General features: G+C 45.1%; 1 protein-coding gene across 1 annotated transcript in view; it reads left to right on the forward strand.

Moving 5' to 3' along the window:
• Window positions 1-14,718, forward strand: part of KLHL6 (kelch like family member 6) — a 57,854-nt gene that overhangs the window by 13,306 nt on the left and 29,830 nt on the right. The window contains exon 2 of the mRNA XM_036122436.2: window positions 8,912-9,077. Within this exon, the coding sequence (XP_035978329.1) occupies window positions 8,912-9,077 (166 nt within the window). The remainder of the gene's footprint in view (window positions 1-8,911; window positions 9,078-14,718) is intronic.

Raw genomic sequence — 14,718 nt, forward strand, 5'->3', positions numbered from 1 at the left:
CTTGAGTGGCAATATTGAGAGTACAGTAACATTTCGTTTTCTGGGCACTTTTAATACAATCTTCTTTAGCGTTTGGACCCATTTGTTATTCATTATCCATTTGTCTGATTGTGTCAGTCAGGACTCCTCATTGCAAATGCCAGATTCTCAGTTCAAACTGGTTCAAGCATATTTAAAAAAGAAGTTATTTGCTCACATAATTTAAAAGTTCAAGGGTATTGATTTCAGGTCTCATTCGATCCTTGTGTTCACATAATGTCATCAGGACTCAGTTTCTTTCTCTGTCTCTTGTCTCTACTTTCCTCTGTGTTGGTTTCTCTCTCAGGGAGGGTCTTTACACATGGAAGCAAGAAAATATCCAGCAGCTCCAAAATTTTATTTCTCCCAGCTCAGCCATTAGAACAGAGAACTTCTCTTTCCCAGGTTCCAGAGAAGGTTCTAGAATTGGCTTTGATTGACTGGCTTCTTCCTGTGCCCATCCGTGAACTGCTCCCTGTGGCATGGGAGATTAATATGTGACTTCGGCTATTCTCACCCTTGGTCTAGGAGGTGGGGCTAGCTCCCTCCAAACCTCCCAGACTGATATTGGAGGAGGGATAGTTTCCCAAAGGAAAATCTGGGTATGCCTACTAAAAAGATTAGGAATGATGTTGGACAGGCAAAATAAGAACTGCCTATTATATTTTTGTAGTTGAATCATTGCTGAATCCTGGCCATAAGCATTTGCTGTGATTGATGCTCTATCCTGCTTGATCTTGCAGGATAGAACAAGCCCTTCTTTCTGTTATACATTTGGATGGGCTGAGTTACATGGCATGCTGAGGCCTCAGCAACGGTCCAGTGGGGCTGGGAGGGACACTAGTTCTGTAGAAGCATAGCTGGAGTTCTGGTCTTCAAAGGGTCCATGTGGTGTGCTGAACTTGGGCAAGGAGTTTGGCAGAAGGCAATTCTTTCAAGGCTTGATGTTTAGAGTCAGGTGGGGGCAGCTCTGGGGTTCTAGCTCCTCTGCCGGTTTGGAGCCAAGACTCAGCCAGCTGCTGGGGGTTCAGGGAGCTGACTCCAGGCCCCAGGTAGAGATGGCAGCATGTGGTTAGTCATGTCTCTAGAGATGGCCGTGAACCCCCAAATCCATCTCTGAAGGCTTGCCTCCAGGTGTGTGAGATTCACATGTGAACAGCAGATAACAGAGACTTGCACACTGTTTATTATTAATAGGGCTGTGGCAACACTTCCTGTTTCAGAACTTGTAAGTCTAATGAACTGTGTTACTTGAATATAAGTTGCAGGGGCCCCATCTATACAGCTAATCTAGAGGAAGACTTAAAAGGCCAGCATGAGGCCAGCTTCCATCTGAGGCTGTGTGACTCCCCCCACCCCCAGTTTGGGAGGCAGCCTTAGGCCTCATGGAATTCTAGAAGGGCTGGAGCTCAGAAGGTAGAAGGGAGAATCTACAGGGATGGTGGATTTTCAAGGGCACGTCTGTCCCAGACCTGGAAATTTGTGCAATCTCCTCCTTTTCAAGGTGAGCCAAAGGGGCTTGTGTTGGGAAGTGAGTTGACCTCTCCCTAAGGCACTGGTTCTTAAATATCGCTTTACCAAAGAATTATGGGTGGGGCTGGAGGAGTCTAATAAAATTCATATTCCCAGCCCCATTGCCAGGGATTTTGATTCAGCAGGTCTGGGGTGGGTGGGGTTCAGGATTCTGCATTCTTAACAACCACCCCAGGAATTCCAATGCAGGTGTCTAGGGACATACTTTGAGACTCACTGGCTTTGAGGTTGGAGTGTCTGCAGCCCAGGGATGTAGGCAGAACTCTAGTGTTGGGGGACACCTGAGTGGCTCAGTCGGTTAAGTGTCAGACTCTTGATTTTGGCTCAGGTCATGATCTTGGAATTGTATGATTTAGCCCCACATTGGGCTACACGCTGAGCATGGAGCCTGCTTGGGATTCTCTCTCTCCCTCTGCCCCACCCTCCCCCAAACTCTCCTCCAACCTGCTCACAGTCTCTTTCTCTCTCTAAAAAGGAAAAGAAAGAAAGAAAGAAAAAAAAACTCCAGTGTTGGGACGCCGTAAGGCTCAGGGAGCACCTTGAGGTCAGAAATGAGGCTGAGCCAAATGTTTATGTCCTTCTTTTTGTTAGGAAATGGTAGGTGAAAGGTTTTGGTGCCTGGGGACCATCAGAAGTATTGTCATCCCATGCTAGGTCACCCCTGCATCTACGGCATCTGCTGACTCTACTTTTTTACATTGACCATCCACATTGTGTTTATATCCAAATAATCTCTTCTTAATGATAGTATTCATCAAGCAGCACATGATTACTAATTTAAAAAAAATTTAACCAATTGTATATACATCAACATTTATATTCTTTCTTTTTGGGGGTGGAGAGAGGCAGAGGGAGAGGGAGGGAGAGAATCCCAAGCAGGCTCCACGTTCAGCACGGAGCCCAATGTGGGGCTCGATCTCACAACCCTGAGATCATGACCTGAGCTGAAATCAAGAGTTGGACACTTAGGGCGCCTGGGTGGCTCAGTTGTTGAGGGTCTGACTTCAGCTCGGGTCATGATCCCGGGGTCCTGGGATCGAGTCCCATGTCTCGAGCCTGCTTCTCCCTCTCCCACTCCTCTTGCTTGTATTCCTGCTTACGCTATCTCTCTCTCTATCAAATAAATAAATAAAATCTTTAAAAAAAAAGAAAGAGGAGTTGGACACTTAACCGACTGAGCCACCCAGGTGCCCCAACATTTATATTCTTAAATAGAATTTAGCTCATTTAACCAATGTTAGAGCTATTCCAATGCTGAATGTCTCACTGATGCAGAGTTAGTTTCAGGGATAAATGGGGTGGTGAGGGGATTAGAGGAAGAACAGAGCAGGGGGCAGCGTGGGTGGAGCTAGCCTAGGAATGAGATAGTGGGGATGGTGGGGTGGGTGTTGGTCTACGGGCCTGTGACTGGGATTAGAGGTATAGGAGGCAGGGGTTTCAGAGGCAGGTGTGGAGGCCCAGGGAGGGGATAAACCATAGTAATGTTGGGCTGGGTAAAAGATTCTGAGTCGGTAACATTAAGGAACTGCAGGGGCATGTTAGCACTCATCAGAGGTCTAAATGGAATGTTCCAGTGTGGCTGTGTCTTTTCCAAACTCCAGGCCCTGGACTTGGGGGTGTGATGGGAGTTCTCTATGGGGGTAGAGGGCACATAAGGCAGGCCTCCTGGGTCTGATTCTCCTAAGGGTGTTTGATAATTTTGGAGGGGCAGATTCCTGTCAAAGGCAAACACACAGGGGTTAGGAAGGACAAGTTCATTTGTTCATTCATTCACCCATTCATTTTCTCCCCAAATATTTACTGAGTCCCTTCTAGGCTCCAGGCACTGTTCTAGCCCCAGGGATACAGGGGTGAGCAGGGTGCAATCCATGCCCTCACTCAGCTCACATTGTAGTGGGGAGACTGTTGTTAAACTAGTTAATTTCAGGTTGTGACAGGTTATAAAGAAAAAGATAGGAGGCAAAGATGTTAGGGAGTGACTAGATTGGGGGCAGCATCAGGGAAGGCCTCTCTGAGGAGGTGACTTCTGAGCAGAGACCTAAATGACGTGAGGAGTAAGGCTGGCAGAGCTAGGAAAAGAGTGTGGCCCAGGCTGTGTTTGGGGCCACACCCTGACTTCATTCCAGAACACTCTTAGGCCCATGGAGTTTTTTATGGCTATTGTGGGAGACGAGCTCACTTGCCCAGTCTCTATTTTGGGATTGGCACTGACTCACTGCTGAGTGTTGGGCAACTGGCTCCCTGCTTGAGACTATTTCTATTATAAATTGAGGATCTTAATAGCTACCTCTGTTTTACAAGAATCTCATGAGAATTGGTCAGTGTCTGTAGAAAGTATTTTTTATTACACAAAAATTTTATTTATCTCAAGTATAAGCCAAGGAGTAAATGATTAGCAATTAACTCAGCTTTGTTTCAGAGAGTGAAACTGGTCTGGTTCACTTGGTGCTCATTCAGTTGACCCCCCCAAAGGTGGCCTTGAACTCCTGCTGATTTTCTTGGTTTCAGAACACTGTTGAGCTCCAGACTAAGAGCCCAAAGTCCTAGGTTCTCATCTCCATTCTATTACTGACAACCTGTATGGCCTTGGGCAATTCACTTAACTTCTACCTCTATAGTCTATCAGCTATGGAATGGGTATAATAATCAAAGAAGATACTGTTCTTTGTCCCATAAAGTGCTACAAACATAAATGTAAGAGATTACTATTATTAAAGTGGAAATCTAGGGGTGACCTACCTTACATAGGTTATATAACTTCCATGGGGTCCCAACTTTGCCTAAGTGTTTGTATGGACTGCCCAAGAGAGCAGCAGGAGGCCTGGGAGTTTGGTCTATGAGAAATATGTAGATCTCTTCTAGTTTTACCTTGTCGGTATTGAGCATGATTGTGGCCCAGGAGAGTGTATTTAAGTGACAGAAAATCAGTGACAAAGTCTCAGAGGAGAGCAGAAAAATACTGGGACTTTGGGAGCCAAAGCAGGCAAAAAGAGCCCTAGAGAGAGGGCTCTGTCTTTAGGGCACTTCCTTTCTCTCTCCCATGAACATTTATTGAGCTCCTACTATGTGACAGGCACTGTGCTAATGTCTCTGGACCAGACTGTGTGTAGCCCTAGCCCTAACTCTGTTCTGGAGAGGTGGTGGACAGAGTGCAGTGACTCTGACACCCACTTACCCGATAGGCACCAGGCCAAATGCTGGCAAGTCAAGAGTTGCAAGACAGAGTGTGATGGGCCTGCCTATTCCAAGTATCTCCCACTAGCCTGCCAAGATTCCTCTGATCTGGTCTAAAACGCCTTCCCTTAGTAAGTGCTGGGTATTGTGCTAACCACTTTGTTTATATTATCTTACTTAATCTTCCCAACAACTCACTGGGGTAGGGACTATTATCATATCACTTTACATAGGAGGAAATTGAGGTTTGCTCACTTGTACCAAGTCATGTAGTGAGGTAGCATGAGAGCCTACACTAGACCACAACCCCCTTTGCCTTCCAACAGCCAGCACTGCAGGCTCTTCTTCCTGCCTTCTCCTAGCCTCCTAGAGCCCCTTTGCTTGTGCACACATCCACTCACACACACAGAAAGCCAGAAGTGCCTGAGAATTTACCTACTTCTGGGGCAGCCCATAACTAAGACTGTCAGCAGGTGCTGGAGAATCACAGACCAGCTTCTTTGCCTCTTGTGGGGACAACTCTGGAGTGTATTCTCCAGCAGTCCCATGCAGGATCAAGCGGAGTTACTTTCTGTTGACTTTTGTCTTGCTTGACCTCCTCCTTTCCCCTGTCCTGCTCTTCCTATATCCCTAACACATCACTAGCTCACAAGGGTCAGCTTCTGAGCAATCAAGAGTCCCACTCGGGTAGGGGCTGAGCTGGAGCAGGATGTTATTCAGTGACTGATTCCAAGAGAGAATTCAGAAGCTGTGTCTAGCAGTGACAGCCTGATCAAGAGTCCAGATGACCCCAGAGATCCCAATAATTGTGTCACATGGGAAATACATAGGCTTCAAAAGAGCCCCTCAAAGTGCAAGGTACTGACTTAGACATTTATATACCTATCTTATTTAATATTAGAACATCTCTCTATTGGGCTTTTCCAGTTTTCATTGGAGCATACAGATTCAACAAAATTCACCTTTTACTAATCTTAAAATCACATTGTAGGTGAAATAGCACTTCTAAATTTCACCTTGGTGGGACTCTGTTATGTTGCCTCGGTTATGTGAAGCTTCATTCAACCCCATCATCACTGCCCACCCTCTCCTGCCAGATGTCCTGTTTTCCATATTGATGTACATGACATTCATGTGGGTGGCATTCACTTTACCCCCTGAGATGATTGGTCATCTGGGTGGTGCTCTAGAGCTTTGCCATCTAATAGAATAGCCACTAGCTGCATACAGCTATTGAGCATTTGAATTATGACTGGTCTGAATCAAGATGTGTTTTTTTTTTTTTTTTTTAAAGATTTTATTTATTTATTTGAGAGAGAGAATGAGAGACAGAGAGCATGAGAGGGAGGAGGGTCAGAGGGAGAAGCAGACTCCCTGCCGAGCAGGGAGCCCGATGCGGGACTCGATCCCAGGACTCCAGGATCATGACCTGAGCCGAAGGCAGTCGCTTAACCAACTGAGCCACCCAGGCGCCCAAGATGTGTTTTAAGTACAAAATATACATGAGGGATTTTGAAGTCTCAGTGTGGAAAAAAGAATGTAAATTATCTCATTAATAATTTAAAAGTATTTATTACATGTTGAAATAACATTTGAGGTGTATTGGGTTAAGTAAAATTAATTTTATCTCTTTTTACTTTTAAAAACATCATTACTAGAAAATCTGAAATTACACATATGGCTTGCATTATATTTCTATTGGGCGGCGCTGCTCTAGGGACTCAAAAAAGGGAAGGTTTAGCAAGTGAAGTTGTCCAAATCCTGGACAGGCTTAGCTGGGAAGAAATTGTGTCCTTGCTGTGATGGCAGGGTTCTTTATCGGATGCGGAGGCAGCAAGGTGAGTCCTATGTGATACCACTTTAAAAGGCACGTGGTTCTGCAGATGACTCTGTGCGTCTCTGGCCAAGAGGAGTTATGGTTGACAAAAGTGGCTTGTAGATCGGTCATCTGCCCAAATGACATCACTGCCTCTCTGCTTCCAAGTTGGGATTTAGTAACTTTGCAGAATTCACATTTGTTCTTTCTTTCTTTCTTTCTTTTTTTTTAAGATTTTATTTATTTATTTGACAGAGACACAGCGAGAGAGGGAACACAAGCAAGGGGGAGTGGGAGAGGGAGAAGCAGGCCTCCCGCCAAGCAGGGAGCCCGAAGTGGGGCTCGATCCTGACCTGAGCCAAAGACAGACACTTAATGACTGAGCCACCCAGACACCCCTTTTCTTTCTTTCTTGCTGTCATAATCTTGAGGAGAAAGAGGCCAGTTGAGGGAAGAGAAGAGGAGGAGAGAGAGAAGGGTGGGAGGATTATTATTGATTACAATAAGGAGCTGGGAAGGACACAAGGAGACCCTAGGGAGAAGATCTCATTGGTTAAAACAAAAGGTTCAGAAAGTCAGCTAGTCAAGTGATTTCTCTCTCTCTCTCTTCTTTCTCTTTCTTTTTCTCAATCTCTTTCTTTCTGGGGACTTTTGACTTTTAATGTTTATGATTGTTCCTGGGAAACCAGAAACAGTTACTTTTGTTTTGCAGATTAGGAAATGGGGGAAAGAAACTGATGAGGGATTCCCAGAGATAAATAGGAGGTGTGGAGAAAGGAGGAGGAGCAGGATTTAGGGGTAAATCCTTCTGTGTTGACATGGAAGTCCCAGTTTGGGGAAGTGCATTCTATCATCAGGGCTCAACCCTGGGGCCTTCCCATTTCAATGACTTGGCTGGGAGATAATGGCTCTCTAAGGGTCCTGTTCATGTGTCTGAAGTTCAGGAGGTCCACTCGCCTAGTAGGATGGTGACTGCCTCAATTAGTACAGTTTCTGGGACGAGGCTTTGGCATTGTCACAAGCCTCCCAGCTCTGTTTGGGTGCAATTAATGCATTACTCTAAAGGCACTTGTCACCAGCAAACTAAAGTGAGAACACACCCGTTAAAATGTTCTTTTTGAGTCCTGTTTCTGCTCCCTTCAATGGCTCCCCATTGCCCACTGAGTAAAAACCTAACTCCTTAGCCTGCCTCCAGTACCTTCCACAATTAGGACCCAGGTTATCTGGCTGCACTGATCTCTCCCTACCCTCTCTCATAGCCCCTGGGCTCCAGCCAAACCACATGCCTGCTAGATCCTCTGCATGCCCCATACTCTTGCATCTACTTCCCGTGTTTATTACCTGGAAGTCCTATTCACAGTTGTCACATAGCAACATTTTCCTTCTCCATGAGCAGCGATCCCTGGCCAGCACAGCACTTTGTAAGTCTTTTTGACCCTTGTAGACTATTATTTGTGCATATGTGTCCCTGCTATGGGCTAGGGGAGAGACTGTCTGTATTAGCCAGCCTGGGCTGTCATAAAAAAATACCATAGACTGGGTGGCTTCAACAACAGAAATTTATTATATTTTCACAGTTTTAGAGACTGAAAGATCAGGGTGCCAGCATGACCAGCATCTGGTGAGGACTCTCTTGGCTTACAGACAGCCACTGTGTGCTCACACGGCAGAGACAGAGTTTAGGTGTCTCTTCCTCTTCTTTTAAGGACACCAATCCTATTGGATTAGGACCCCCCTCTTACAACTTCATTTCACCTTAGCTATCTCCTAAAAGCGCTATCTAAGTTGGTGGGTTAGGGCTTCAATATATGAATTTTAGGGGGACACAATGAAGTCCAGAGACTGCTTGATATTTAAATCCCTTTCAGGATTTTGAGCCCCAGCTGGCCAGGCCTGGGTGTGGGGACAGCCTCCAGGCCAGAGGAAGGCTGGAATGAGGACTGAGAATGAAGTCAGAAACCCTCTTGTGGGGTACCTAGTCATTAAAAAAGTACAGATAAGGCCTGAGCAGGGGAGGGGCCCCACAATGCTCCCAGAAGAATCTCCAGCACTCTGAGCCATTGAAGTAGTTCTTTGGGCCAATAAAGTAGTTCGAGATCCCACCAGCTTGGCCAGTCCTACTGTCCCTTCAGATCTGGGACTGCTGTAGGGACCATAGGTGGGCACAGCAGAGCAGGACAGTTCTGTTCGGTAAGTTTCGATTGAATTTCTGATGCGTGCTGGGTATTGGAGGAACAGAGAACAATCATCCTGGGTCCTGACCTTAGGAACCTCGCAGTTCCATGGGGGCAGATGGGTGTGAGGGGGGATCTATTTTGACCTAGAACTAAGAATCACGGTAGGACTCACATTCACTCATCTTTCTTCCAGGGCCATGTTCTGCAACGATTTAAAGGAAAAGTATGAGAAGAGGATCATTATCAAAGGGGTAGATGCTGAGACCATGCACACTCTTCTGGACTACACCTACACCAGCAAGGCGCTGATCACCAAGCAGAATGTGCAGCGGGTCCTGGAAGCTGCTAACCTCTTTCAGGTGTGTGAACAGTCTCAATGCTCTCCTCTGGAGCAGGGGAAAGCAGCGACTCCTCAGAAATCTGCCTGGACTGGCTCCCAAGCTCATACCTGGCACACATATATACACCACACTCACACACACACTTAGCTGGGCCTCTACTTACTTGAAAGTCAGAAGAGACTCCTTTGGAAATTTCCTGAGAGGTGGTGAGATGCGGCATTGACTTCTTAATGCCATTAAGCCAGGACAGCGTGGTGCCTGGAATCTATACTTGGTTCCTAACAGCAATGACTACAATTTGCTGAAGGCTAATTGGAGCCAGGGTTCCAGTCATCACTTCAATGCGTAACTTCTTTTTTTTTTTTTTTAAGATTTTTAAAAATTTATTTGAGAGAGAGAGAGAGTGAGCAGGGGGAGAATCTCCAGCAGACTGCGCTGATCCCTGAGCCCGATGTGGGACTCAATCCCCAGGACCCCGAGAGCACAGCCCCAGCTGAAACCAAGAGCCAGATGCTCAACCGACTGAGACACCCAAGCACCCCTCATATATATAACTTCTAATCCTTAGCACAACCTGGGGAGATAGTTACTTCTCCCTACTTTACAGGAGGGAAGAGTAATAATGTACAGAGAGTGGGTTATTTGAACCCTGGCTTTCCAAGTCCAGGAGCTACATTTTTGCAGTACAACATGCAGTCTCTCTGGGAGCAGTGTCTAGATTTTGGGGCACGCAGGACCTTGCCTGGTCAGCACTTTGTGGTGGGTGTAGAAGAAGAGCACTTTCCATGAGGGTTATTACAGAAGATAAAAGAGAGAACCCTCGGGATTAAGTTTTATGGTTTCCGTTTGACTATGTTTGTTTCAATCCAATTACACTTATATTTAGCTTCATGGAATAATTAGACCCATAGATTCTGTTGGTTGCATCCATAGTTATCATAGGGGCTCCATCCCCCATTACCATCTTTGCCTAGATCTAAAAGTACACTTGAACTTGGTTTCGCCAGATTAAGCAGAGAGTGTCTCACTGAGGTTATTGAGATTTATGATAGAGTCCAGGGACAAGCCCAGTCATTCCCAGGGACTGGGACAACATCAGATCTTGTGCATGGTTTGGGACTTTGGGAGGTGGTATCCTCTTGGATCCTCTGTAGGTCAGCAGTTAAGGGGAAACAAAACAAAGTCTGGGAAGGTGAGCAATGAGGGGCCATGAGTCAAGACCATGGACAGTGGGATTATCTTTGTTGAAGCTGGAGTCTAGGCCGGATCTGTGGAGTCCAGCAAGGAGGGGAGAGTAGAAAGAGGGAGGAAACTCTATGAAACAGCACTGATTAGTTCCGAATAATTGTTTGCCAATTTTATTGTCTCAGTTTCTTCAGGGCATTTTCCGTCAGGGCTGGTCACGCCTTCTGGTGATGTGTCCAAGTCAGTTACCGCACCCCCCCCAACACACACACAAACAGCCTTCCCCCTTTCTCCCTCCTGACCTGCTTACCCCTTCAGCCTTACTAACCCGCAGGGGAATACTCTTCTTTGGAGGGAGGGACTCCGCAACCTCACTCTCAGCAGCCCTATCTCATCCCACCTCCCACCCCTGCCCGTACTGCTCCAACAATCTAACCTCAGGGAAATCCTTCCCTGATAGGGCCTCTATTTAGTTTAGCTTTTGCCTGGGGACTGTAAGACAGCTGCATGTATTCTACACTGGGTGTGAGGGTGTGGGAGTATTTACAAATCTTTACTTAGCCTCCTTATTTTCAGTATGATGTCCTCATGTGTCTTCCTCAATTTCTGGTGTCCCTGGTCCAGAACCTCTCTGGTCTGGTTTCTCCAGAGGATAAATCTTCTTTTCTAGTGGGAGTGGAGTTGTTACATCACAAGAGGTGGGGAGGAGTCCCAGCAGGCTTAAATTCTTCTTAAGGTGGAGCTGATACCACCCCTGGTATCAGCCCCACCTGCCCTGGCCTTGCTCTTTCCCTGGGACTTTAATATTCCTGCTTTCTGAGGTTCTGAGGGACAAACTCCTTCGTAGGCACTTGGTCTGACCTCTTTCCTCTCAGCAAAGCCATTTGCCAGTCTTCATAGTCTGTGGTTTGGGGTTACTGATAACTCCCAGTTTCATGGAGGAGGGAGTTTGTGTTTCTGTTTCTTGTTCTCCTTTCAGTTTTGGGTGATTTTAGTAAAAACTCTTTAGATAGTAAAGAGTTTTGTAATGTTGCAAATATTTTCCATTGGTTATTTGACTCATAATTTTTGGTTATGACTTTTTTTAATGTACAAAATTTAAAATTTGTGTTTCGTCAGATCTGTTGATCATTTCCTTGATGTTTTTTTGCCTTTGTTATGTGTTTTTAGAAAGACCTTCCCCGCTGCTTAAGTATATACTTATTCACTTATAATTTCTGTTAGTCTTGTTATATCCACAGTTTTGATACTTAAATTTTTAATGTATCTGGAAGTTATTTTGGCATTAAGTTTCTCCTTGTCCTCGTCCTCTTCCTCCCCCACCTCCTCCTCATTTTCTCTTAAGTGGTGAGCTTCAGTAGAGATTTTGGTTTTAATCAGAGGTGGAAGGAGGAGGAAGACAGAGACAGGATAGAGATAGAGCGTGCTCAGTTTATTATTGATTCCCCTATTCTGGTATTCCCTCACCTTAAAATTTTCCAAATCTCATTCACTTTCTAGGCAAAAAATACTAAGTTTCTCTTTGAGGCTATTTTACTCATTTTCCTATGAGTGTTAATGCTTTTGAAAACAAGAGAAGAGTGCTCTGGGCGTCTGGGTATCTATTTAACCCACTTTCTGATTTCTGTTGCTTCTGGATGACTTGCTTTGAAGTCTTAGATGTAGAAAACTGGGAATATCTTCATGCTTGAAAGCACCACAAGGGACAGAAGTTTATAGGTTGTTGAAATCACTTTGTGGTTTTAAAAAAGTATTTATTCATTTGAATGAATAAAACATACCCTTGTTCCAAATTCAGAAAACAGAAGGGGGAACAGTGGAACATTTTGCCCTGTTCACTTTTGACCATGTCTTGCTGTCCTTCATATCCTATGCACAATGTATATGTGCATATATCACTCCCACTCGTTGTCTCCAGTTTTTAAACATGAATGTTGGCACACTATACACCCTATTTTGCATGTTGCTTTTCTTGGCTTTACAATATATTTTGGAGATTGTTACAGATCAGTATGCATAGAGACTTTTCTTTCTTTTCTTTAAGGTTTTATTTATTTATTTGAGAGAGAGAGAGAGTGAGCACGAGGGTGGGGAGGGACAGAGAGAGGAGAGGCAGAGACTCCCAGGCAGATTTCCTGCTGAGCCTGGAGTCCGACCTGGGGCTCGATCTCATGACCCCGAGAGCACGATCCCAAGAGCACAACCCAAGCCGAAACCGAGTAGGATGCTTAACCGACTGAGCCACCGAGGTGCCCCTGCATAGAGCCTTTTTGATGGCTGCATAATGTTGTTGGGGTCTCCTGAGAAGTGGAACATGTCGAATTATCTTAATGATCTCTTATAAGGCAGAGTGGTAGAGTGGAAAGAACATGGGTGCTGGAGTCAGGCAGAACCTGGGTTTAAATCCCAGTTCAGTCATTTATTTGCTGTGTGGATGTGGACAGGTTATTTAGATTGTCTGAGCCTCAGCTTTCTTATTTGTAAAATTAGGATGATAACAATACCTATACCTACCTTTTAGGGAGAGTTATTATGAGGATTTAATGAGATGCTATTTGTAAAATGCCTGGCACATAATAGATGGATAGAATTTTCTTCCCATCATTTGTGCAGTAATTTTAACTTTACTTCGGGCAATTTGTACCTTAAGTAAACTGGGCTGACATTGAGCTGTGAGAACATTTTCCTATGCCATCCCTAAATCTTTGCTTTTACCTGGATTAGAATTATAAGAGACCATGATTTAAAGTTTTGTTTTATCGGGTTCATATGACACTTGGTTAGTAGAATGAATTGGACTGGTGCTATATTTAATTAACTCAGGATTATAGATAGAGAAAAGTGTGCCAGAGTTGGCATTTTATCTTGTTATTTTAGAACATCCACAGGGGCGCCTGGGTGGCTCAGTCGTTAAGCGTCTGCCTTCGGCTCAGGTCATGATCCCAGAGTCCTGGGATCGAGCCCCATATTGGGCTCCCTGCTCCGCGGGAAGCCTGCTTCTCCCTCTCCTACTCCCCATGCTTGTGTTCCCTCTCTCGCTGTGTCTCTCTCTGTCAAATAAATAAATAAAAATCTTTAAAAAAAAAAAAAAAAAAAAATAGAACATCCACAGAAGCCGATACCACCTTTGTGGGACTGAAATCAATGGGAATCAGAGTATCTTGGTGTTCTCTACCCAATCCGGTGGTAAAGGTTTTTAGTTGTCACACCATCGCTGATCCTCAGCTGTTCCCTCACTTTCTTCTTCTCTTTTCAGCTCTCTTGCTATTATCCATAGATTGCTTCTATGCCAGAATTTCCCAGTCCAGAAAGAGATCTTTTGATTGACCCAGCCAGTCACCACTATTGCTGTTTGAAAAGAGCTTTCCATGCGAGGCAACTTCATGAGTTGCTGACCTCATGAAGACGGCTAACCCTGGGGTCAGTTACCATTACCATTGTCAGTTGTCATTGGTCCAATCATCTGTGCCCAGGGTGGGACAGTTTCTTTTAGGAGGAAAGTTAGTGTGGGCAGGTACTGAATGAACTGCCCATGAGAGGAACTTTGCAGTAATCTAGCCATAATTTATTGGTGAATTATGGGGAGAAATGTATTTTCTCCAAGTAGTTTCTAGAAAGGTAAGAGTAAGAAAAGCACCTACAAGGAAAGGCCTGAGTGACCCTTCACATGGGAGGCAGGGTTTTTGAGATGAATGTCATCCAGTGGGCCCCGAGAACTTGCCTTAGCTGGAACTTCAGGCTCTTGAGTTCTAGATGAGCAAGGCAGTCAGAAACTGTAGAGACTATAGACCTGGGACAATGGCTATAAGAACTTGGTAAGATTCTTTAGTTTTGGAGAACTGCCGTGTTCGTTTGGAGAACTTTGTCATATTCATTACTCTCATTTTTATTATTAAAAACTCATGAAAGAATATGGACTTGTGAGTTTATCAGCAGGGCAGCAAAAGGTGTGAGGTCAGGGAGACCAGCTCACCCCTCATTTAGTTTTGGGACAGAGGATGCCTAAGATAACAGAACAGCTGGTTAGAAGAAGGAGCTTAGAAGCTGAAAAGAGATCAGGCTGAGTCCTGAGGGCTGACATGAGGAAGGAAAGGGGGGCTGCCAGAGTGGGAGCCTGGTCATCTGGCTGGGCCTGAGAAGACACAAGCCATGACATGCTCTGGGCTGAGATCTGTATGGACGAGGTAGCCATGTGGTCAGTGGTTGACCCTGATGGCCTGGGTTGGCTTCTTGGCTTGCTCATAGTACATAAATCATAGTACATAAATATTTGTTGAATCAATGAAGGCGTGCGTTGCTCTTGTTCATTACTAGCTGAATATGAGGACTGCCTCAGAAACTACTCAAGACCCCATGAAAATTTGCCCGACTTGCCTTAAGAGGACACTAAGAAGCCCATTCCTGGCTTTAAGAAATGTGGGCTAGTAGAGGAAGAAGTATTCCACAGGTTAATACTAATAACTACTTCATTTGT

This window comes from Halichoerus grypus, chromosome 1 (genome assembly GCF_964656455.1).
Source record: "Halichoerus grypus chromosome 1, mHalGry1.hap1.1, whole genome shotgun sequence".
NCBI lineage: Eukaryota > Metazoa > Chordata > Mammalia > Carnivora > Phocidae > Halichoerus > Halichoerus grypus.